The 27,102-nt window shown below is 45.2% G+C and overlaps 1 protein-coding gene across 1 annotated transcript; it reads right to left on the bottom strand.

Moving 5' to 3' along the window:
- Nucleotides 1–2,050: 2,050 nt before the first annotated feature.
- LOC144511914 (transmembrane protein 263) lies at nt 2,051–27,102 on the bottom strand. The gene is made up of 3 exons (XM_078242371.1): nt 26,943–27,102; nt 6,928–7,009; nt 2,051–5,329 (listed from the first exon to the last, which is right to left on the bottom strand). The coding sequence occupies exons 1-3, from the start codon at nt 26,949–26,951 to the stop codon at nt 5,037–5,039; spliced, it is 384 nt and encodes a 127-aa protein (XP_078098497.1). The 5' UTR covers nt 26,952–27,102; the 3' UTR covers nt 2,051–5,036.

Raw genomic sequence — 27,102 nt, 5'->3', positions numbered from 1 at the left:
ATTGAATAGCAGAGGAAGTTTGTTCAAAGGAAGTTCAAACTTCCCAGACAATTCCCATGGAGGTCAGCACGTTGGGAATTTTGCACAGTCCCAAAGTGCATCTTGCATCCAACAATCTGGAGACCAGAAGTTCTAGGCCATGCACATTTGTTCAGTAAGGGATAAGGATCACAGGCAGGGAAGTAGTGTGGAGACACAGATCAGAGGAACTCCTTCCTGAACCCATGTTTCTGGCTAAATGAGAACTTACAGCTGCTGGTTTGAAAACCAGTTTAACACCATTCACCCAGCATGATCATTCGCTGCCTGAATGATGATGTGGCACTGTCATTGTTGTAACATTTTGCAGAACCAACTGAAGCTCCAGCCACAAACCAGAAACAGATGTTCAACTTCCCTACCAGTTGTGGAGATGATAAAGTCAAAATCCGTTAGTGCACTAGCACAGCACTGTGATTCCGCGGTAGCAGACTTGCCTCCAGGTGTTAAGTTTTCAAGCACCACTCAACTGTTACGCACAAAATCGAGGCTGACAGTCCCAGTGCAGTACCTTTGGAGTTCCCCCAAGTCTACCGCTCAATATTTAGCTTTTAGCTAACAGTAAACTATTTGTGTTCATTATCACAATGCATATACCAATTAGCTCTGTTGTTTGCGATATTACAACAATGTCCAAACTTCAAAATAACTCAACTGACATTCAATGGCATTACAATCACTGAATCCTCCACTACCAACATCCTGGCCATATAAAACACTGACTACAAGAGCAGGTCAAAGACTGGGAATCCTATTGAGAGTAGCTTACCTTCTGACTCCTCAAATCTTGTCCACCATCTACAAGGCACAAGTCAGGAATGTGATGGAATACTCTCCATTTGCCTGGATGAGTGCAGTTCCAACAACACGCAAGAAGCTCAACATCATCCAGGATAAAGCAGCTTGATTGGAGGCAGTGAATGTGGATGTGGTGCCATCGCTGATGCATAGTAACAGCAGTGTGTACCATCTACAACATGCAGTGCAGCAACTCCTTGCGCAGCACCTTTCAAACAAACGTCTGTTACCATCTAGGGCAAAGGCTGCAGATACATGGGAGCCCCACCATCTGGAAGTTCCCCTCCAATCCACTCACTATTCTGACTTGGAAATGCCGCTCTGAAATGGCCTAGCAAGCCATTCAGTTCAAGGGCAATTAAGTTCCCTGTGGTCGTTTACATCCACCCGAGGGGACAGGCATCGCCTTGGTTTAGCTTCCCACAGAAGCGCTAACAGTGCAGCATTCCCTCAGGACGTGACTTGGATTTCAGCCTGGACGATGTGCTGGGAGGGAGGCTCAATTCTTCCGACTCAGAGAAGTGAGAATGTTACCACCAAGTCAAGCTGACAACTGGCTCACGCTGTGAGCAGATACTAGGAAAGAGGTGCTTCAGTTATGTGTAATGATTTGTGACATTGGGATTGTTCCTCTTACAGCAAAGAATGTCACGGCAAAATTTCATAGAGCTTCCAAATTTGGAGGAATTACAATGCAATAAACAAGAGAAACTCTTCCCACCGACAGGAGGGGAGGAAGCAGAGGAACACAGATATAAGATAATTGGAAAAAGAACAAGAGGGCTCATGAGGAGAAGCTTTTTAACTGCGAGTTGTGATCTGACAGGGCAGTGGAAGCAGATTCAATGGCAGCTTTCAGAAAGGAATTGGAGAAATAGTTGAAAGGAAAGAAATTACAGAGATATGGGGGGAAAAAAGGGGAGTGGGACCAATTGGGGTTGTTCCTTCAAACAGCAAGCATAAATAAAGGGGACTGAATGGCCTCTTTTGTTCTCTCTCTCTCTCTCTCTCGAGCACACGCACATTCTGTAATGCATTCTAACACAAATTCACTCACTAACATACACGTTCTAGTTCACAGGCTCACAAACATCCCCCACCCACCCAACACACCCAGCCTCCCGCCCCAACCACACATCCACCCTCCAGTGTAACTGAACAAAACTGTCCTGGAGTTGTGTAGCCAATTGTAAAAAGGACAGCAGGCATTGAGCTCTGTAAAAAGATTTATTCAATGAAATGTTTAAAATACAATACTGATTAAAAAGTGTTTTGCGTACACATACAACCCTGCCCATGATCAAAACAGAGCAACAGACCATCAGCTGGTGAGGAAGGACAGTAAAGTATCGGCAGAGATCGACATTCCTCTGCCAGTTACACATCATCAACATGAGCACAATAAAGAGCAGGCTCATTTTGCCATGTAAGTGTGGGAAACACATACCACACCTCCAGCAGGCCAATGTAGCCATGTGACGAGAAAGTTGACCAAAACCCAACTGTTGTTCGGACATCAAGGCTGGCTGTGGGGCAGGGTATCCAGAAATCTCCAAAATGTAAACGGAATATGGAAGGCCTGTTCTTTTTATCTAAAGCTCATTTTTCAGCTTAATTGAATCATGTTTTGGGCTCAGGATTAGATGCTAGGGTCAGTAAAGTCAGGCCTGTAAAGAAAAGGAGTTCCACAAAGTCAGACCTCAGGGGCAGACTGCTATAAAACTACAAAGTCACAATACATCAGGTACACTCCCAGAAAAGCTTTGTGGTGATTGAGTGATGACACTTGGTAATTCTGCAGTCCAAGAAGCGTGGAGGCTAATCCTTAAAACCCACCCAGATGTTTGCACAATCTTAAAAGGGACAGTAATTCCAGCTAGGCACACAATGTCAGTGGCCCATTCATCAGCTTCACAGATAGGACGAAGAACATCAGGCCAGTGGTGAGATTGTCAAAAGCAGATCACTCACTATAACATATGTCAGGTTTGCCATCCCGCAAGGACTGTCCTGGAATTATTGATTAGTCTCCCAGAAAAATCAAAAAGGTGTTCTCTCCTCCACTTACATCCTGGTTGGACTCACGATAAACAGCAGGCTGCAATGGCCCCAGGACACAATAGGGTCTTGGCGTATGATAGATAGAGCAGGTTCTGGAGGGCAGAGGATTGTGGGTACTACAGTAGCCATTATCGACCAATTGCCACACAGAGTGATCAATTACTTGCGCATGAGGGCTGGGCAATGAAAAAGGTGGTCATAAACTAGAAACTTTCTAGGATACAGTGCAAGCAGGTAACAACCATAACAACACAAACACACTGGGGGTCAGGAACCAAGCACAGCCACCTCTAGGTAACATGCCTTCCCCTTAGAACATTACGGTGTATAAATACACAAATAGTAAGGCAATTGCAAACAGAGGAACAGGTTTTTGGATTACTGTTTACTTTGGCTTTTAATGTGACAGTCTAGTCACTTCAACAAATGGCATTTCCCAATTATATTTGATATGGCTCGAGGGACTGAATGGCCTACTTTTGTTCCTGTGCTATTAATATCATTTCCTTTCCTACTTCTGGTGTCAGAACACAATCCAATGTTCCAGTCTATTCCCACTGGGATGTCAGTAAGCACCATGTAAAACCTAACCTTAGTTAGGACATGGTTTTCAGACTAGCAACTTCAGCTAGACAGGCTGCCAACGTTCAGACCAGCTGAGTACCAGACTGGACACTGCACAAGCCAACTGACCCCTGAGGCACAACCTCACCTTCTGCTCCATTCTGTTATTTATGATGTATGGACAGTGGGAAGGAAGAGTTCCAAGGGAGGATGTTGGGACAAGAACATTTATAGCTGAGTGAGTAAGGTGGTTAACGGATTCAATCCACTGTTTGCATGGAGCAGAGGGCGCTTTGCCTTCAATGATGCTGAAGTTGAGGGGACACCAAGTGTGGTCTGGAGAGTCGGCGTTCCCTAACAACTGTCACCCAGAAAATACACCGAAAACAAAAGCAGAAGGAAACCATTTCCTACAGCTTTGCCCATGAAGAGAAGACTGAAACATTGACATTTCAGTCCGAGTGATGGACAACTAAAGACATCTCTGGTTAACTGGACCCTCCTCAGTGAAGTTGAAGAAAAGCAAAACAAGAGGCCAGAAACTGAATCCATTTGGAACAAAATTAATTCCCTGTCAAAACTCATCCTAAACAGAAAGGTCACCCTGGCAATGGGGGAGGGGCGAACCCTCCACAGAAAGGTCACCCTGGCAATGGGGGAGGGGTGAACCCTCCACAGAAAGGTCACCCTGGCAATGGGGGAGGGGTGAACCCTCCACAGAAAGGTCACCCTGGCAATGAGGGAGGGGCATAATCTCTGCAGAAAGGTCACCCTGGCAACGGGGGAGGGGTGAACCCTCCACAGAAAGGTCACCCTGGCAACAGGGGAGGGGTGAACCCCCCACAGAAAGGTCACCCTGGCAACAGGGGAGGGGTGAACCCTCCACAGGAAGGTCACCCTGGCAATGGGGGAGGGGTGAACCCTCCACAGGAAGGTCACCCTGGCAACAGGGGAGGGGTGAACCCTCCACAGAAAGGTCACCCTAGCAATGGGGGAGGGGTGTAGCTATTTAAGATTTTCCCATAGTTTAAAGTAGGGCATTCAGCCTCAGCCAGTGCACCTCTTTAACATTAGAGGATCCACACCAGACTCTCACTCAGAACAGAGTCTGACAAATCGAGCTCTGTAATTGCTGCATTCAAACGTGAGAATCCAGTCAACGTCAGGATATTTTGTCTCGGGGTTTGGTGGGTGAGGGGTGTGTTGTTTGGGAACAAGGCGAGCCAGCATCTCCCAAGGCGACAGCCATGCACGGAATGCCCCCTGCCCCTACTCCCTTGGGTGTTTTTTAAAAAAGATTTAAGCTTCTCTTATGCAATTGACTTTGGTTCCATGGAGGGATCAGCTCCCAGGTGACCCAGACTGATGTTCCTCTGTGAACCTCCACTCAGATTAACCAGTACACAGCAAACAAGAGCCAGTGAGAGGCTTATACTTTCAAAGATTCAACTGCAAACTCCCAGACAAAAGGATGAACATAGTAATCCCTCCCCGCCCACACCCCTCCCCTGCCTAACAGGTCTGGCACAGTCCAAGTGATGTGAGTCCATATCAAACCCTCTTCCGTTGGCTCTTTAGTCAGATTTGTCCTTCTTCTTGGAAGCGAAAGGCACTTTACTGGCCACAGTGGATCCCACCGTCGAAACACCTCCAGCCACAGCTGACACTCCACCCTTCACTAGTCCCATGCCAGCCGCTGGCACTGAAGTGACCGCGGTCTTGGTCACTGCTAGCCCTTTGCCACCGAGCCAAACCACACCACCAACTGTCGCACCAACAGCTCCCTTGGTGATATTGTACAGGCCGCCAGTCACTTTCCAAATCATTCCCACTTCTGTTTTGGGATGATCCTTCGAGGAGTCGGGAACTGGGAAAGAAGAAAGTCATTGGTTGAGTCAAAACAAAGCCTTTCCACCCAGGGTCACCGGAGATTGTCGAGCAGCAATAACAACCCCACTAGCTCTCTTCATCTCGCCCACATCCCAGAGCCTGAGGCCAACTCAAATAAAATAACTTGTATTTACATTACTTCCCATAATGTCAGGACATCCCACAATACCTTACAACCAATTAACTACCTTTACGCAGGGAACATTACAATTTGTACACAGTAAAATACCATAAACAGCAATGAGAGAACAATCTGTTTTTAGGTGTCAGTTGAGGGCTAAATATTGGCTGGGGCCTCCAGGGAGAAATGCCCTACTTTTCTTTGAACGGTGCCATGGGATCTTTTTCGGCCAGTTTAGAGGGCAAACAGGGCCTTGGCTTAACATCTCTTCTTAAATCTCAGTGTAGCACTCCTTCAGATTTAAAAACTCCATAATTCCGCCTGAACTATGTGCTCGAGTCTCATGAGTGGGCGTTAAATCCACTTCCTTACTCTGCCCGGGCCACCAGCAGCTAACTCCAGGAAGCAGGGATCTATTTATTCTCTGTTTTGCCCTAAAGTAGAACGTCTCAAATGATCCAGCTCACACTCAGCAGCTTCAGAGCAGGTTCACGACAGTCACAATCACAGAACAGTGTGTGTTCCGAACGTGAAACTCAGCTCCAGCATCCTGCGCTGGCCTCGGAACGTGGCACGGATTATACACAGGCTAATAAAGCCAAACATTGCAGATCCTGGAGATCTGAAATCTCTGGGATTCGGGGGGAGGGGATTTTATGATATTGATTTTTTTTATTTTAAAAGTTAATTCGTTTATAAATAATTTAGCATTTACACTATTTCAACATACTAGGTATAATGTTTTAGAATCCCTACAGTGCAGGAGGTCGAATGACCCATCAAGTCTGGACTGACTTTCCGATAGAGCATCTTAGCCCTAACCCCACATATTTACCCCACTAATTCCTCTAACCTATGCATCTTTGGACACTAGGGGGTAATTTAGCATGGCCAATCAACCTAACTCGCAGATCTTTGGAGTGTGGGAGAAACCCACGCAGACACGGGGAGAACATGCAAACTCCACACAGTCACCCAAGCCGGGAATCAAACCCGGGTCCCTGGCACTGAGGCAGCAGTGCTAGCCACTGTGTCACCGTGCTGTCCATAAAAGTGTGAAATGTCTAATGTTCTTTTTCCTGAGGAGAAAGATCCTACAGATCTCAACTTCAGTTTTTACATTGGTTGTAATGAGAAAATCTGACTTGTTTAATGTGGTTTTGTTTTCAGAAATGCAACTACAACAGTGAGCGAGGAATGACTGCACAGACCAGCGAACTGAGGAACTAAGCGGCTGATACTGAACATGTGCTAGCGAAATGACTCCCTGTGGCTGCACCAAGTGATGGGGAAGATGCTTTATGTGAGTGGGAGCCTGTTACAGGAGTGGCAGATTACTTGATAACTGGTTCCATAACTGAGGAATATTGCACAGCGCAGGGCAATGTAAATGAGGCAAAGAAATGAAATATTTGATTCACTGTTTTCTCTCCTTAGCAGATTAACTTCCTTACCTTCAGTTGGTTCACTGTCGAGGATTTGCTGATCATTCTTGCTTTGGGATGGTGATCGGTTCATTTCTGTACCATTGACAACCTGAAACCACAGCGACAGGAAAGGGGTGAATTCCACTCGGAACTCCATCGGAACAGTAAGATACACAGAATAGGAGAAGGCTGCTTCAACCATCCAGCCACTGCTTTGACAGCCTGCGTACAAATTACCTTTTCAGCAATTCTACCCAAAGTTTCTCTCCCATCTCGTGAGAAAATCTACACACCCAAACTGTAATAGACGCCGATATTGGAACATTCGGTTATATTCTCCTCTCTGGTGAGGTGTAAATAAAGGGAGTCGAATAAAGGTTGTCTGCAGCTGATCATGCTGTGTCAATGTTACTCAGTGCCAATCACAGCAGGAAGATGAGAACAAGTCCGGGATGGAATTCGTTTTTACATTCCCTCTGAGAAATTCAGAACTGAAGAACATCGTTGACACATTTTCTGGATCTTCTAAATTCTGATTTTGAGGAAGTGCGGGCAATTGGAAAGGTCGGTTCTTGTCAGGGTGACCAACTCTTGGGGCATAAATGAGGGAACACTTTGGTATGGAGGCTGAGGGGGGAGGGGGGGATTGGGGTGCTTGCAAGCCTGTGAGAATGGGAGGGGAACCACCCTGATGAGAGCTCAGCATGCAGCACTGGGGAGTGGGGAGGGTGAGACCTCAGCATCAGTTCTGACTCTGCCTGGTCAGCCACAGGCCATCCCCAAGCTCAAACCATATGCATGAAGGGTGTGTGTGTGTAAACAGAAACCAAGTCACTATCACTGTGGGTAGGGCACAAATTTAGAAACCAACCTTAAGAGACACTGTCGTAGGAGGCCTAAAAGACAATAAAATCCAGGCCAAGCTTTTGAGTAATGGCCATGAGCTGACATGGAAGGAGGCCTGAGACAAGGCCACAGCCCAGGAAATTGCAGAAAGAGATAACTGTGGATTATAAGGGAGTTACTTTCTTGAGCCAGGAGGGGGTCTCCACTGGATTTCAGTGAGACCCAGACAACAGCAGCAAAGTTCCCAGTGTCCGGGTCAGAAATTTGGATGTTATCATTGCCATGGTATCCACCAATCACTGACATGCCTCCATTTCAGGTCAAAGTGTTTTGCCTTTGGGAAAGTCAACCATGCAAAGCAGAGGAAGCAGTAATACTCCAGGCAGTAAGAACCCAGGTCACAGTGCACCAGGTCCAGGTTGCTGTTGATCTAAAGCTAGGGCGGCACGGTAGCACAATGGTTAGCACTGCTGCTTCACCGCTCCAGGGACCTGGGTTCGATTCCCGGCTTGGGTCACTGTCTGTGTGGAGTTTGCACATTCTCCTCGTGTCTGTGTGGGTTTCCTCCGGGTGCTCCGGTTCCCTCCCACAGTCCAAAGATGTGCGGGTTAGGTTGATTGGCCAGGTTAAAAATTGCCCCTTAGAATCCTGAGATGCGTAGGTTAGAGGGATTAGCGGGTAAATATGTGGAGGTAGGGCCTGGGTGGGATTGTGGTCGGTGCAGACTCGATGGGCCGAATGGCCTCCTTCTGCACTGTATGATTTCTATGATTCTATATAGTTCAGGAGTCTAGAAATCCTTGAATGGGTACATAATCGATATTGAAACAGAAGTTGATGCTATTAAGTAGGAAGATCGAAAGTTATGCTCGGAAAGAATAGGTGGAAAATGAGAGTAACAGTGTTGAAGATAAAATTCCAGCACCCACTGTGTGCCTGACACTGACACTGTGCCAAGGGGGCACAAAGGACCAAATGATCACAAAGCATCACAAAGGCGAAGCCAAGATGAAGGACAATGTCCAGTCGGTATTTTGCAAGGTTCGGCCAGTAACATACTCCCAGTTAGAAGCAGTAAGTGAAGAGTTGGATATATTATAGATAGGGGAGGCATGGTGGCACAGTGGTTGGCACTATGGCCTCACAGCGCCAAGGACCCAGGTTCAATTCTGGACCTGGGTCACTGTATGGAGTTTGCACATTCTCCCTGTGTATGCGTGGGTTGCCTCTGGGTTCTCCAGTTTCCTCCCACAGTCCAAAGATGTGCAGGTTAGGTGGATTCGCCATGCTAAATTGTCCCTTTATGTCCCAGTGTGTCTAGGTTAGGGGGGATTAGCAGGGTAAATATGTGGGGTTATGGGGATAGGGCTGGATAAGACGCTCTGTTGGTGATTCGGTCCAGACTGAATGAGCCAAACATCCTCATTCTGCACGGTGAGTCGTTTAAGTACACGAATGACATACCAGTATCTGTCAGAGAAATTAATGCAGAAACTCACAAGTATGTAGTGCTCAGTAAAGTGTTCAATTATGTAATGAACAACTGGCCACAGGCTGTGATGAACAAGAACAAAGAACAAAGAACAATACAGCACAGGAACAGGCCCTTCGGCCCTCCAAGCCCGCGCCGCTCCCCGGTCCAGGATTGAATCCTGAATCCAGGATCCCCGCCCAATTTTCCAGCCTATCTACATCCTAATATCCTATCCACCGAGGTGTCCCTCACAGCTATGATGCTTTGTTCATCACAACCTATTAACTCACCCCCACCCCCCCATTCCAGACCATGTGATCTCCAGGGAGAGGCGAAAACCCAGAGTGAAAACCCCAGGGCCAATATGGGGAAAAAAAATCTGGGAAATTCCTCTCCGACCCCCTGAGGCGATCGAAACGAGTCCAGGAGATCACACTGGGGCATGAGGAGAAGCTGTAGGAGTATTTCACACCTAAAAATGAACTGAGTACTAATTAAGGCTGTCTCTATGGGGTTGAAGAGGAATTATTTTGGTTTGGTTTATAGAGAGACTATTAGAGGAACTTCAGTCAGAGCACACATGGATAATCCATATCAAAGCAGCAGCAAGAAGCTAGTTTTGGTGTCGAAAAGTAGGCAGAGCTATTAAAGAGCTGTGAAGTGTGTCTCATAAAGAGAACGGGCCCCACCAAGGTTCCTTTCATTTCATTATCAAACACAAAAAAGCCTTGGGAACAAGTACCTGTCGATTTCTTTGAGGTGGAAAAGAAAGAAGTCCTGTAAGTGGTTCAATGTGGAGTCTATGCCCAACACTACAAGTGAGAAAATGACTGAAGTTTTGAGAAGCTGGTTTGCAATTTATGGGTTGCCAGGTAATGGTCCACATCCGAAGAGTTTGAAATATTTTTGAGGAACTATAGAATCAAACAGACTCTAATACCATAACAGCCAGCATCAAACAGTGCAGCAGAAAGAAGCATATAGACTGTGAAGAGCTCTTTGCAGAACAATTTCCTCGGTTCAAGTGAGCTATGTTTCTCTGACAATTTTCTGTTCTCTTACAGAATAACTCCACAATCTACAACACGTTGCTCACCTTACAAGTTAGCGGTTAAACACACCTCTCGGACAAGGTTTAGTTTGCTTCAGTCTGACTTTAATAGCAAAATAAGAGAAAACACAGACAAAGGGAAGATGAGTCATGATATACCACACATGATACTGAGAGAATTCAGCTCTGGTCAGGAGGTCGTAATAAAAAACCCACTGAGGTGATAAGGAGATGTATGTAATTGTAATTGGTGCAAAAAGTCTGGGTGTATTTAAACATCTAGTGAAGAATTGGAGAGGGTCTCCACCAGTGTCATGTAGACCATTTTCTTGAAGGAGGAAATCTGGCAAAGCGAAAGCATGAGAAACCTCTTATAGTCCAAAGCGACAGTCAGAAGGAAATTGAAAGCTTGTCAGTATCGCAGAATCCAAGTGTAGAGCAAAACTGAGTCAGGGTCTTTGATCAAAAGAAATCAATGCCACAGTGCCAACCATGAAGTGGAGGCAGTCAAAAGTCAAAGTTTGGGTTTGAAACAGTCAGAGATGTTAAGAGAAGAGAGTCAAGCTAATGGAAATGGAAGGAGATACCCAGACAGAAAAAGATGCCAGATAGGAACATATATTTTAAAAAGTTGCTCTTTTCCTTATTTCTTGTCAATTGATATTTTTGTCAAACACATATTGATGATAATAAAACACAACTATTTTACACATGTAAATTATGCTGGTAATTTTAATTGTAACTACAGTAAACAAATTATACAATGCAATTTATTAAATTTCAGGTATTGTTGATGTTGGTTTTATCATTTAGATTTTGAGAAGCTACGTACATGCACCATTTTACATTTTAATGTGAGTTCTTTTTTAAATGGGGAGTATAGTATTTTGCAAGACCTGAATAATTTGGTATATGGCCTCTCTGTTTGGGGAGGTATAAATAAAGTTAGTTCAATAATAGCTGCCTAGAGTTCAGGATGTGTCAATCTTAATCAGTGCAAGTCACAACACAAAACAAGGTTGACCTCGATATGTTCCTATCTCTATAAACTCCTTCAACCCTCAGAGAGCTCTTTCTCTCTCTAATTCAGGCCTCTTGTGCATCCCTGAATTCCACTGCCCATCATTGGTGGCTGTGCCTTCAGCTCACTGGGCCCCAACTCTAGAATTCCCTCACTAAACCTCGGTCCCTCATCCTCCTGAAAACCACCTCCAGCTAAGGTTTGGGTCATCTGTCTAATATCCACATGGCTGAGTGTCAGCTTTGTCTGATAACACTCTTCTGAAGTATTGTGATATGTTAAAAGAGCTATATAAACGCATGTTTGTTTCTCCTTTTTTATTCTTTCACGGGGTGTTGCCCATTTGTAATTGCCCCTTGAGAAGGTGGCGGTGAGCTGCCTTCTCAAATCACTGCAGTCCCTCTGGTGTAGGTATACCCACAGTGCTGTTAGGGAGGGAGTTCCAGGATTCCAAGATAGGTGGAGGGGCAGGTAGTATTGAGGAGGTGGGGAGGCTGCAGAAAGATTTAGACAGTTTAGGAGAGTGGTCCAAGAAGTGGCTGATGAAATTCAACGTGGGCAAGTGCGAGGTTGTACACTTTGGAAAAAAGAATAGAGGCATGGACTATTTTCTAAACGGTGACAAAATTCATAATGCTAAAGTGCAAAGGGACTTGGGAGTCCTAGTCCAGGATTCTCTAAAGGTAAACTTGCAGGTTGAGTCCGTAATTAAGAAAGCAAATGTAATGTTGTCATTTATCTCAAGAGGCTTGGAATACAAAAGCAGGGATGTACTTCTGAGGCTTTATAAAGCACTGGTTAGGCCCCATTTGGAGTACTGTGAGCAATTTTGGGCCCCACACCTCAGGAAGGACATACTGGCACTGGAGCGGGTCCAGCGGAGATTCACACGGATGATCCCAGGAATGGTAGGCCTGACATACGATGAACGTCTGAGGATCGTGGGATTATATTCATTGGAGTTTAGGAGGTTGAGGGGAGATCTGATAGAAACTTACAAGATAATGAACGGCTTAGATAGGATGGACGTAGGGAAGTTGTTTCCATTAACAGGGGAGACTAGGACGCGGGGGCACAGCCTTAGAATAAAAGGGAGTCACTTTAGAACAGAGATGAGGAGAAATTTCTTCAGCCAGAGAGTGGTGGGTCTGTGGAATTCATTGCCACAGAGGGCTGTGGAGGCCGAGACGTTGAGCGTCTTCAAGACAGAAATTGATAAATTCTTGATTTCTCGAGGAATTAAGGGCTATGGGGAGAGAGCGGGTAAATGGAGTTGAAATCAACCATGATTGAATGGTGGAGTGGACTCGATGGGCCGAATGGCCTTACTTCCGCTCCTATGTCTTATGGTCTTATGGTCTTATTTTGACCCAGTGACAGTAAAGGAATGGTGATGTAGTTCCAAGTCAGGATGGTGTCTTGCAGGTGATGGATGTTTCCAGGTATCTGCATTCATATCATGCCTATAACACAGCAAATACAACCTCAGAGCTTTACTGAGGTTAAGAAATCATGAATCATATGTATGATAAAGAGATATCTAGAATACAATTCCAGGAATTAGTCACCCAAAGGTCAGGCAGATGTGTTGCTGGTCACGCATCAGGCTGGGAAGAAGTACAGAAGGTGTGAGAATCTTCAATACAGTGTACATGTTGCAGGGGCTAGGGCAGATGGTGGCATTGGCATGGTGAATGTGTGGGGTTATGGGGATAGGCCTGGTTGGGATGCTCTGTCGGAGAGTCAGTGGAGACTCGATGGCCCAGTCAGGAGGGAGCTGCCCTGGAAGCTCTTAACGTTGACATCCGACCCCCAAATCTTATGGCATCAAACAGGGGCAAGGAAATCTGCTGATTACCATCTTTCCCCAGCTGATGGTACGCTATACTAAACATGACTTGGAGGAGGAATTGAGGGTGGCAAGGGCACAGGATATACCCGGGGAGGGGGGGGGTTCTATCTGAAAGAGTGGCTCGGTATTACTGAGCTGGCCATTTCCTGAAGGACATCATTTCCAGACTGAGGCTGTGGCAGGGTGCGAGAGGACCACCATGAGGGGTAAAACCTCCATTGTATTGTGTAGCATAACCATGATGTTAAATGGGATAGGACAGATCTAGCAACTCAAAATTGGGCATCCACGAGAGGCTGTGGACTATTGGTAGAAGAACTGTTTTTAGACCACAGTCGGTAGGTAACCTCATGGCCCAGCAAATCCTTCACCACCATTACCATCAAGCCAGGGGATCAACCCTGATTCAATAGAGTGTGAAGGCGAACATCCCAGGAGCAGCACCAGGCATAGCTAAAAATGAGGTGCAAGCTACATACAGGCCACAGCAAAAGCAACATGTGGTGGACAGAGCTAAGCGATCCCACAACCATTGGATTAGATCCAAGCTCTGCAGTCCTGCCACACCCTGCCGTGGATAATTTAACAGCTTACTGGAGTAGCAAGTTCCACAGATATCCCCATCCTCAGTGAAGGCAGAGTCCAATGGAAGAGACAAGGTATTTTCAATCTTCTTCAGCCAGAAATATCGAGTTGATGAGCCAGCTTGGCCTCCACCCGAGTTCCAAGCAATTACAGAAACCTTTCTGAAACCAATGTGATTCACTCCGAGTGATATTAAGAATCAGCTGAGTTCACTGGATACAGCTAAAACTGTGTCGCAGCAACATCCCAGCTGTAACACTGAAGATTTGCGACTCAGAACTAGCTGTGCTCCAAGTCAAACTGTCCAAGTACAGTTACAACACTGGCATCTACCCGGCAATGTGGAAGATTGCCCAGGTATGTCTGTTCACAAAAAGCAGGACAAATCCAATCTGACCACTCTACTTTTGATCAAAGTGATGGAAAGTATCATCGATAGTACTATCAAGTGACAGCCACTCAGCAACAACCTGCTCACTGCCACACAGCTGTTGCTGCCCCAGGGCCACTGAGCTTCTGACGTCACTTCAGCCTTCGATAATCACGGACTAAAGAACTGAACTCCAGAGTTGGGGTGAGGGACTGCTCTTGACATCAAAGCAGCATTTGACCAAGTACGGTTCAAGAAGTCCCAGCGATTTGAAGTTGTGAATCAGTGGAAAAACTCCCTACTGGTTGGAGTCATACCCTGCGCAAAGAAAGATGGTTGTGGTGGTTGCAGGTCAACCATCTCAGCTCCAGGACATCACCGCAGGAGTTCCTCAGGGTAGTGTCCTAATTTCAAACATTTTCAGCTGCTTCCTCGATGACCTTCCCTCCATTTTAACTTCAGAATGGGGGATAACCATCTTCAACCAGAAAGAATCTAACTTTACTACAATGTTTATTGGTGTTACCTTCGCTGAAACTCATAGCATTCAACAATCTGTCAGAAACTGAACTGGATCAGCCACATTAACACTGTGCCTACACGAGTAGGTCAGAGATGGAGAATTCTGCAGCAATTTCCCCTGCAAGCCACATACCATCCTGACTTGGAAATATATCGCTGTTCCTTCAGTGTCACTGGGTCAAAATCCTGGAAGCCCCTCTCTGAGCGCTGTGGGTGTACCTACTCAACATGAACTGCAGTGGCCACCTACCCAAAGGGCAATTAGGGATAGTCAGCAACCATGCTAAATTGCCCTTTAGTATCAAGGGGATTAACAGGGTAAATACATGGGGTTACAGGGATAGGACCTGGGTGGGATTGTTGTCAGTGCAGGCTTGATGGGCCAAATGGCCTCCTTCTGCACGGTAGGGATTCTATGATTCTGCTATGATTCACAGCCCATGAATTTAAATATAAAATTCTGGAACATCAATTTAGAAACTCTGAGCTCTCTTCCTTGAAAAAATGTCCTCATGGACGAAATATCTCCCCGTTGCCCAACATTTTTTCCTTGATTGTACTTCCAGGGAGCTTCTCAAGTACTTTTCCAATTGGATGATGATACACAAATGGAGTTTGGGACCTGTTTTTTTTCCTTTTCAATCTTGTGGCCGAGACTCGAACTTGGGGATGCAGTTTGAGAATAAGAGGTCTCCCGTTTAAGATGGAGGTGAGGAGAATTTTCCTCTCTGAGGGAGATGAGTCTGTGCAATTCTTTCCCCCAGAGAGTAGTGGAGGTTGGATCATCGAATTTATTGAGTTAAAACAGATTTTTTGAAGAGAATGGAGTCAAGGGTTATGGGGGGGGCAGACAGCAAAGTGGAGTTGAGACCACAACCAGATCAACCATGATAGTATTGAATGGTGGAGCAGGCTTGAAGGACTGAATGGCCTACTCCTGAGTCCTATGTTCCTACCCCCCACCCCCCCTCTCCTTATGCTTCAGTCATTCTTGCATGTGTACCAGATACCTTTTCTGAGGAAGGATGAAACATTAAGCAGTCTTGTCAGAGAGTGACAAAGCTGCTGTGCTGATCTAATTGTTCAGAAGATGTGAAGCTTGCTTCAACAAGCTCTGGTTACAGAAGCATGAAAGTGTCCTGATTATTTTTTTGAATCAACTTAACTCAACTCAAAGGCCGCCTTTTATCTATAACCATCAAACCTGTGGAACAGGGAACCCGTGAACCTTGCCTGGTACCCAGTGATAAGGAAGCATGGCAGGAGGTGTTGCAATCTATCCTGGAATTCTGAAATGCCTCAGAGTGACGGCACTTAAACAGTTCTTCAGAAAGGTGATCCTCTAAAGAAACTGGAAAACCATGAAAATGTGCATTGTCATGTTTTACATTTACCCCCCCTCGGGTAACAGAGCCCCATATCCAACCACCAAGATACCACTGGCACTTCAGTTTGCTGCCAAATGATCGGACCTTTAGTTTAATCATGAAGTTCCGAACAGTATCCATCCTGAGACACTTGTGTTGGAGAATATTCAGCTGCAGGGTGCAGAACTGGAGGTCTCAGTCTGATACTGGAAGTGATTAATGTGTTAACCCAATTCTCAGTTCCCACACGCTGTACAATAACACTGTACCAACTCACCACTGATGTACTAAAATGCCCACGGTGATGCCCGGGAGTGTAACCAAACAAAGACTGACACGGAGTCAAAAAGCAGACACTACGACAGGTGACGGAAATCTCAGCCAGTTTTGAGAAGGGTCCTAAGATGGGAGATTCAGGTGGAAAGTCAGAGGATTTCCAGTACAGTTAGCATGGCACTGGCTGGGTGGCGGTTGTAGAGACCAGAGCTGGAGGAGCACAAGGATTTCAGACAGGCAGTGTTATAGTGATAGAGGTAGGGATGTGTGAGGTCACAGTATGGTTACCAACTTCCAGGATTGGCCTGGAATCTCCAGACATTGAAGACCAATCTTCAGGGCACTGCAGTGTGAAAGCCTGGAGAAAAATCATCAGGGCCTTCAAAAACACTGCTTTCATCTTCCATACATGTGTCCCTGTACCAATATACAATATTGGAACGGCGACGGCAGCGGCAGGGGGAGGGGGGGGATGATGCTAGTCAAGCATCATCCAATTGAGTCAGGAGTCTGTTTATTTTCCAATTGGCATAGGAGGGCAGTGCATCACTAGGGTAGATGTACCGGCCTAATGGCTGGAGTGTGGAGGAAAGTCATGTGATGAAACCTCCATTTCATCACAGTTAGCAACCCATGGGCGGATTTATTCTCCAGGATGTGTTCACGAATTTTAGAATGGCTTGAGCAGATGCCAGTGCAGGTCAGCGAGCACAGGGTTAATAGGTGAATGAGACTTGGTGCAAGTTAGGAATGGGCAGCAGAGCTTTGGATGAGGTCACATTTGTGTGGATGAGACTGCAGCCAGGCTGAGATCATTGAGCCTGGAGTTAACTACGTATGAATGAAGGTTTCAGCAGGAAAGGAGTTGAGGAAAGGCCAGTGATAGGAGAGGTCAGTGAGTCGGTAGATTTGGTGATGGAGATGATGTGTAGTCAGGAATTCAGCTCGGGTCAAATTAACACAGAGTCACAGAGTCCTTCCAGCGTAGAATGAGGTTATTTAGCCCATTAGGTCCATGTCTCTGTAAAGCAATCTAGTCAGTTTCATTCCCACACTCTATCCCCATAGTTCTGCAAGTTAGTTTCTCTCCTATCCATTGTCTTTCTAAGTTTCTTTAGCTGTCACTGATCATTACTGATTCCACCATCCTCACAGGCAGCAAGTTCTAGGCCATTATCACTCACTGCATCAAGAGGTTCTTCCTCACATTCCTCTTCCAAATGCTTTAACTCTGTGTCCGAGTCGTCATACTTTGGAATAAACCAAGATTGCAAAAGGAATGAAATCAATGTCAACAGAACAGAACTTGAGGAAAGGAGGCTTCAGTCTTACCAATGTTTAGTTGGAAAACATTGTAACTCCTCCAGTTCTGCAAGTTAACCGAGCAGTTTGACACACAGAGGTGGTGTTTACGCATGGTTATGGTGAGGCAGAGTTGGGTAACAGCATTGTTTTTGTGGAACCCGTATTATTGGTGATGTGCAGAGAGGTTTAGTTGGTTGAACAGCTGGTTAGTGATACAGAGTGACGCCAACAACACGGGTTTAATTTCTGTGCCGGCTGAGGTTATTCATGAAGGCCCGTCTTCTCAACCTTGTCCCTTGCTTGAGGTATGGTGATCGTCAGGTTAAAATAACCACCAGTCAGCTCTCTCCCTCAAAAGGAGCAAGCAGCCTATGGTCATCTGGGACCACTGGGACTTTGAAGAGGGGCAGCATGTAGTCAAGGTAATCCAGTTCAGCTGGATATATCTAAATGCTAACCTGTACCTCAAACAACATGGTACAGTGAACAAGGGAAGATGTTTCTGGTTATTGGAGGCCTATCAATCCCAGGACATCACTGCAGGAATTGCACAGGGTAGTTGTCCTAGGCCCAACCACCTTCAGCTGCTTCATCAATGACCTTCCCTCCATCATAAGGTCAAGAATTGGTGATGTTCACTGATGGTTGTACAATGTTCAGCCCCATTTATAGCTCCTCAATACTGAAGCAGCCCGTCCACATATGAAGCAAGACTTGGACAGCATTCAGGCTTGGGCTAATAAATGACAAGTAACATTTGTGCCATACAAGTTCAAGGCAATAACCATCTCCAATAAGGGAAGCTAACCATAAACCTTCGCTGTTTAACATCATCATCATTGAATTCCCCACCATCAACATTGTGGGGCTCATCATTGACCAGAAACTAAATTGGACGAGCCATATAAATACTGTGGTGATCAGAGCAGGTCAGAGCCTGGGAATTCTATGGGGAGTAACTCACCTCCTGATTTCTTAAAACCTGTCCACCATCTACAAGGTACAAGTCAGGAGTGTGACAGAAGTCTCTCCAATTGTGTGGATGGATGCAGTTGCACTGATGCACAGCGGCAACTGTGTGCATTATCTACAAGATGCACTGCAAAATGTCCTTCGACAACACCTTCCATAAACACTACCAACTAGAAGGATAAAGACAGCAGATACCTGGGAACGCCACCACCTGGAAGCTCCCCTCCAAGTCACTCGCTATCCTGATTTGGAAATATATCGCCGTTCCTTCACTGTCGCACAATCAAAATCCTGGAACTCCCTCCCTAACAGCGCTGTGGGTGTACCTGCACCATATCGACTGGTGGTTTAAGCCCATTCGGGAAACAGGGTTCACAACCATCTTGTGGGCAATTAGGGATGGGCAATAAATGCTGGCCTAGCCAGCAACCCTCATGAACAAGTGAAAAAAATAATCCAAGTTTCATGGGCCAATGGTACATAGTAACACAAATCTCATTGGAAGACATATCAGAGCACTGACATGTTTTCCTGCTTAATCCTACATTGCAGCAGTTAGCAACAAAAAAAAAGACATTATTCATAATAATCTCAGACTCTAATTTAATCCAGAAATAAAGTTGACATCCTTCTTTGCAAGCATCCCAGAAACACAGTGCGTCTGGGGAAGCCTTCAAATAGAAACAACAGACAATAAAAATGTTTGCACACTCCATGTACAACACTGGCCTATGAAGGAATCAGGGTGAAACGTATTTAGAAAAAAACTCTCGAGGATAACGTGTGCAGACACCTTGAAGAAAACAAAATCGGGACTGAACATAGGCACAGTGTCCGATAGGTTCCTTGTGTTACACAAAGTATAAGATCAGGGGAATTATGAGACCAGCAATCAACATAGACGAGTACCTCTGTACGAGTGGCCCCTTCATCAAAGTGGAGAGAACTAGATACAAGTAACAACATCCTCAATGAAAAATCGCTTCAGTGTGGGACTTGGGGATAGGGGAAAGGTTCAGGGGATGTTGGTTAGAGTTCTGATGTGTTGGTTGGTATTGGGTTTAATGAGACTGCATCAAATGGAAAATAATGAAGCTGAGATCTTGCTGTAGGATTTGAGTGCATGTTATTCCAAGTATGTTTGTTATGTGAAGCATTGGACTGCCCTGGACAGAGTCAGAAGGCTATGTGATCATTCTAATCAGACAACTGCAATAGCAAGGTGACCCCAGAGGCAGAAATGGAAACTGAGTCATGATGTTCAAACTAACATTCCAACAGATTCAGTCTCTCGCATGAACCTCAGGTCGCCCACATCTCTCCCAATACCTCTCTGACCTTCCATTTAACTTCTGTAAACTTCAAATCAGCCCAATCAATACTGCCTGTGTCTTAATTCACACCAAATCCCATTCACCTATTGCCTCTGTGCCCACTGACCTAAACCAAGCAATCTCTTGATTTTGAAAGTCTCATTACATTTTCAAATCTCTCCATGCCTTTGACCCTCCCTAACTCTTTAATCTCCTCCATTCCCACAACCCTCTACAATATCTGGCTCCTGGAGAAAGAACACATTGGAAAGAGTGAAGAAGAGGTTTCCAAGAATGGTTCAGGGTGAGAAACTTCAATTGTGGGGATAGATTGGATAGGTTGGAACAGTCCTCCTTGGAGAAAAGGCAGCTAAGAGGAGATTTGATAGGGGTTTTCAAAATCATGGTGGGGCTGGACAGAGTGGATAGGGAGAAACTATTCACAGAGCGATAATCACTGAATCATACTGTGCAGAAAAGGCTCTTCGGCCCATCAGGTCTGCGTCAACAATAACTACCAATGAAGTTGCACTAATCCCATTTTCCAGCACTTGTCCCATATCCTTGAATGTTATATTTCAAGTTCTCATCCAAATATTTTTGAAAGGTTCTAAGGTTTCCAGCTTCCACTACCTTCCTAGGCAGTGCATTCCAGATTCCCACCACTCTGATTTTTTTTCTCAAATTCCCTCTGAATCTCCTGCCCCTCACCCTAAAACTATGCCCCTTTGTGATTGACTCCTCAATCAAGGGAAACAGCTGCTTCCTATTCACCCTGTCCATATCCCTCATAATCTTATACACCTCAATCATGTCCCCCCGCAGCCTTCTCTGCTCTAAAGAACACAGTCCAAGTCTATCTAGTCTCTCCTTGTAGCTCAAATGTTCCATCCCAGGCAACATCCTGGTGAAGCTCCGCTGTGCCCCCTCTAGTGTGCTATCACATCCTTCCTATAGTGAGTGACCAGAACTGCACACAGTAGTCCAGCTGTGCCCTCACCAATGTTCTGTACCACTCCAACTTAACCCATCTATACCCTCCTGTAACCTACAATCATCTTCTTCACTATTAACCACCCTACCAATCTTGGTGACATCTGCAAACTTGCTTAACATTCCCCCACATTTTCATCTATATAATTTGCATATATAACAAACAATAAGGGTCCCAGTGCTGAACCTTGTGGTACGCCACTGGAGACCAGCCTCCAGCCACTCAAACAGCCTTCTAACCACTCCCCTTTGTGTCCTATTACTAAGCCAGTTTCTGATCCATCTCGCCAAGTTTCCCAGAATTCCATGTGCTTTAACCTTCTCAATCAGTCTCCCATGAGGGATCTTGTCAAAAGCTTTGCAAAAATCCATATCATCTGCATCAACTGAACTTCCCTCATCCACACACTTGATCACATTTTTGAAAAATTCTAACAAATTTCTTAGGCATGAGCTCCCACTGACAAAGCCATGCTGACTATCCCTTATTAACCCATACCTTTCCAAGTGGATATTAATTCTCTCCAACAGTTCCCTATCACAGATGTGAGACTCACTGATCTGTAATTTCCTGGTTCATCTCTACCACACTTCTTGAAAAGTGGAACTGCATTAGCCATCCTCCAGCACTTCCCCTGTGGCCAGAGAGGAATTAGAAATTGTGTAAGAGGCCCTACAATTTCCTACCTCGCCTCCCACAGCAGCCTGGGGTATAATTCATCCAGGCCTGGGGATTTGTCCATTTTTAAGCCCATCAGAGCCTCCCAATACCTCCCCATTTCCAATGCCAAACTGTGCAAGTTCCTCAGTCCCTTTTCCTGAATTGTGTACCTATGTGCTCCTTTTGCTGAGTGAAGACCAATGCGAAGCATTATTGTAACACCTTAAAGATCACAAGCAGATTTAAAGTGATTTTCAGAAGAAGCAAAAGTGACCTGAGAAAGAACTTCTTCGCACAGCAAGTGATTGGGGTCTGGAATGCACTGCCTGGAAGTATGGTGAAGCAACCGAGGCATTCAAGAGGGCATTACTTGAATAGAAACAATGTTCAAGGATTATGGGGAAAAGGCAGAAGATCTGAAGACATGAAGGGCCGAATGGCCTCCTTCTGCACTGTAGTGATTCTGTGATCGCTCTCATTCCAGCCTCTTGAGCATGCCTGATTTGTCAGACCTGGGAGATTATTACCTGTGATCATAATTAAAATGGCTTCAGGGGCTGAATGGCCTACTGTTGCTCCTATTCCTTATCTAACAACGTAGATCTCATTGAAGACAACAGCATGAAAATCAGGCAGCTTATATCACAATAGTTAATCCGCTCCATCAGATTCGGATCAGGTGGTCAAGGTAAATATTACACATCAAAACCCTTTGTTCAACTGAATATCTAAAAGAGCATCAGGCAATGTGTGCATGGAAGATTTTGAATAGATGTTAGTCATTTTGATTCTTAGGTCAGAACACAATTTCTAGAATCTTTGATCCACTGCCCTCGATTACTTATTGATCCCAGCCTTGAGAATGTAATTTGTTCTTCAGCATTCAGTCTTTCTGGGAGAAAGTTCCAGATTTTCACTACCCTGTGAGAGAAGCAAAACGTGCTTCCTGATTTCCCTCCTGCACAGCCTGGATCTAATTTTATGATGTGCTCTTGTTCTAGGATTCCGTCACTCAGAGGAAATAGTTTCTTGATGGCTGCTTAATTGAATGCCTTCGTCACTCTGAACACCCTGATTAGACCTCTACTCAACCACATACACTCAAAAGGATTTAATGTCCCATTCAATTTAAAAAATTTTTTAAAATGGCACCTCTGACAGTACAGCACTCCTTCACTACTGCACTGCAGCGTGAGCCTGGATTATGACTGGAGTGAGAATAGACCACAATCTGTCTTCGGGGTAAGGGTGCTTGCTGCCACAAATGCATCCCGTCCTCTCAAAGGTTAAGAGCTGGAGGAAAATTAAGATGGCTGCAGTCTTAGTTACAGTCAATAATCCTTTCAATGAAGGGATTGTGGAACTGGGAGCCAATGGATTTCCCTGCACGAACACACCGTTTACACTTGGGCACAAGTATCTTGTCTGAAATTGCCAAATTTTCAGCTTCGCAAATTAATCCTTTGGTTATATTTTAGAGCAGCAGATCCCTACAGAACACGCAGAATTCATCATTTATCTAACAAACAGTAGTCAGAGAGTGCCTTCGTAATTTTATAATGAACAACTGCTATTTAAGCTCACAGTGCATGGTGACGTTGTGATGTATAGGCACTGACTCTGACAGCACTAACCTCTGCTTTCTGTCACTGTGACAGATTGGCTCACGGGATGGTGGGGTGTGAGGAAGAGAGCCTTCAAAACTGAATGCAAATGAAAAATACATGTCTATCTTCACTCATTGGTTTATTGCATCCAGGCTAAATACTGCTAACACAATACCGTGAATCTTATTAAAACCAGAAAGACAAGATTAACTTTGTGACAATGACTACCTCGAGAATATGAAGAACCGAGATTGGGGACAGGACCGCAAGCACCAAAAATAACCAAAGTATAACTGAGAAAGGGAGGGATGGAAAACATCGAATTGCACAAAGACACTGCTGCTGATCACTATCCCAGTGGGACTTTGTATAAATGTGTGTGCATCAGTATAGAAACCACAGAAACTCTATAACGCAGAAGGAGGCCATTCGGCCCATTGAGCCTGCATCAACAACAATCCCACCCAGGCCTTATCCCCACAACCCCACATATTTACTAACCTAGGCATCCCAGGACACGAAGGGGCAAGTTAGCTTGGCAGACACCCATGTGTTACATTTATGTATAAATGTGAGAGATGGGGGACGAGGGGGGGGAGGGGAGTGATCACTGATCTGTGCAATTGAAACACTGAATATATCAGAAGATGTGTTGCTGTAAAGCCAGCACTTGCTGAATGCCCCTCAGCCCAAATCATTGTGCAAACACAATGCATTGGGAACTCAGCAGACCTCACCTTTGTTTCATTGCTACATGCTGATATATAACTGCAGCGACACAAGCCTGGTGGAACACATGACTAAGAGACATCATTCTGCCTCCTGAGTCTGTTTCACTGCCCAACCAGAGCATGACAAAAGCAACTGGCAAAATAAACTACACATTTACTGGTTCTACCAATAATCTTCCTGACCACTGAACTAACATCTATTTAACACCTTCTGGGCTAACAGAAATGTTTCTCCTTTCATTAGTGACACATGCTAAACCCAGCACTGCCAGGCTGAAGAGTCTCCAAGCCAAAGTGTTGAGCATTCCACATTACGTAATAATGGGTGATATGCTTTCTCCCAACAAGTAAACTCTCAAAGCTGAATCGGGAATGCTCTGGTCGTCTGAAAAACAAATAAGTTTCAAGATGGATATCAGCATTCGGGAGGGTAAAGGAATGTGGAACATGTCAGCCACAATGTGATGCTTCAGCTTTCTCATGTTCAAAGACCTCAAGTGGCCTCATCCATTCCAACCACTGCAACCTCTTCCACCCCTACAATTCCTCAACGGACACGGTGCTCCTTCAATTCTTGCCTTTTGTACATCTCAGATTTTCATTGCACCATCATTGGCGGTCATGCCTTCAACTTCCGGAAAGCCCTTGACCGACCGTCACTGTCGCCCTTCCTTTCTCTCACCAATTCTTATTTTGAAGTTTGGCCTTGAATCTTGTAGTTTGAAGGAACTTCTCCTGTTTAATGCCAAGAAGCTCTGAACTGCGGACATGCATTTAAGAAATGTAACTTAAATAGGATCTTTGCTGTCATTGCAGGGAGAACATTAGGAATGTGGCCCACAGCCCACTCTGCATTCATAAAATCAAGGCTGATCTTCAAATTCAACTTTCCCAGCGTTACCCCATATCCCTTCGTTCCTGAGTCCAAGTATTTTCCGATCTGAACCTTGAATAATTCATCTACAGATGTTCTACAGCCCTCGGGGTAGAGAATTCCAAAGATTCACAACACTCTCAGTGAAGACATTTCTCCTCATCTCAGTCCTAAATGGTCAAACCCTTCATCATGAGATGATGCCCCCTTTGTAGCCAGGGGAACAGCCTCTTAGTATCCATCTTGCCAAGCCCTCTCGGAATCTTACATGCCTCAATGAAATCATCTCTCAATCTTCTAAATTTGAGAGTATAGGCCCATCTTACTCAACCTCTCCTCCACCCTTTCATCACAGGAATCAATCTCGTGAATCTTTGTTACATCCCCTCTGAAGGCAAGTATATTCTTCCTCAGGTACAGAGACTGAAACTGTATATAACGCTCTAATTCTCGTCTCACAGAGCCCTGTAAAATTGCAGGAACTCTGCTGCAACAAAGGTCAATGGAGCATCTGTTTTCCTGACTGCCTAGTGTACGTACATGTTAGCTTTCTGCATTGTGTGTGCTCAGATATCCAAACCCCTCTAAACACCAACGTGGAACAGTTTTTCACTATTTAATCAAGATTTTTTTTTCTACTCTTCCTACCTCACATGTCCCCACATTATATTCAATCTGACTTTTATAGTATTGCAACATCTGCTGTTGAATTGTTATGGGTTATCAGTAATTTAAAGCATTATACAGCTCAACATGAGCTTGTAGCTGTCAACAGACAGCTGTCAATCTCAGTTGTTGACCCATATTGGTGAGTTTGGGGGGGAAAGGGTGATCTAGTTGGTGATTGTATTTTAAAACAGTTCTTTGACACCGACTTACTCACTTAACCTGTCTATATCACTTTGCATAGTGTCCTCCCCACAGCTTAATTTTCCACCTAGCTTTGTATCATTAGCAAATTTGATACATTACACTCAGTCCCTTCATCTAAGTCATAACTATTGAGTAAATAGCTGTAGTCCCAGCATTGATCCTTGCAGAACCGCACTAATAATAGTTTATCAAAATGAAAATTATCCATTTATTCCTACTCTCTGCTCTGTCCTTTGACCAATTCTCCCGTCATGCTATTTAGTTACCCACAAGCCTTACTTTGAGTGTGGCATCTTATGGAATGTTGTATGAAAATCCAAATACCGTATACTACCTCCACTGGCTCCCCTCTGTTCAAGGAAGGTTATTACAAGTCGGTTCAAAGAACTGTTTTAAAATACAATCACCAATTAGATCACCCTTTCCCCCCCCAACTCACCAATATGGGTCAACAACTGAGATTGACAGCTGTCAATTGATAGCTAAAAGCTCATGTTAAGCTGTATAATGCTGTAAATTACTGATAACTCATAACAATTCAACAGCAGATGTTGCAATACTATAAATGTAGCTGTGGATTCTGGAATCTGAAACAAAAAGAAAATGCTGGAAAATCTCAGGAGGTCTGACAGCATCTGTGGAGAGAGAATAGAGGCAACGTTTCGAGGCTGGGTCTCTAGCTCTTCAGTCAGAGCTAAAAAGAACAGGTGCTGTAAACTCGGAGCAACACAATAAAAAAATGAGGGACACAAAACAAAGAGAAGAGGCATTGAAACAAAGGCACAAAGGCGCTTCTCTCCCTGTATAAGGGAAGAAATCTCAAAACTCCAGAGGCAAGCTGACTGCCCCACTGGATCGCCCTCTTGGTGACATGGCATTGCTGACTTGTCACTGTGGAGCTGGGATGAGGGAATGGGGTAAGCTGCCTCTGGACTAGACACTCAACCAAAGAGTTTGTGTAAACTCGCTTCTTCCAGGCAGCATTGCAGAGTGAACTGAAATGTACAATTGTGTCACTTTCACCTCGCACCGTGTAACTGACAAACACTCCCCCCCCCCCCACTCCCAAACAAACATCCAGCGAGATTTTCAGACCCCCAGCCTCTGAAATCCGGCTAAACAGGCCAGCAATTCTCCCATTCTTTGGAAACACGGGGCCAAGAGCATTCGGACCCCACCGACCCTATTTAAATATTGCAACTAACTGCTCTGGCCAGATTCCGTTTTTTGCCGGGGGGGGGGGGGGGGGGGGCAATCTTAAACTTGCCAACGTGAGAACTTTCTCCGAACAAAGAGTTGTGTTTTCCTGTCTGTTATAAGAGAGACAGAAAACCGAGCGCTGCTCTTACCTTCACCATTCTGTGCCTCCCTGCCCTCTGTACCAGTGACGGGGATACCGCTGCTATCCCACTCCGGCTCTCTCCCTGTCTGTCTCTCTCACTCACCCTCACCCAGTCCCTGTCCCTCTCCCTCCAGCTCCAGCTCTCCGGGATCAGCGCTGCCGACGTG

The sequence above is a fragment of the Mustelus asterias genome, chromosome 25, assembly GCF_964213995.1.
Source record: "Mustelus asterias chromosome 25, sMusAst1.hap1.1, whole genome shotgun sequence".
Taxonomy (NCBI): Eukaryota; Metazoa; Chordata; class Chondrichthyes; order Carcharhiniformes; family Triakidae; genus Mustelus; species Mustelus asterias.
This window is presented reverse-complemented; position numbering and strand designations above follow the sequence as displayed.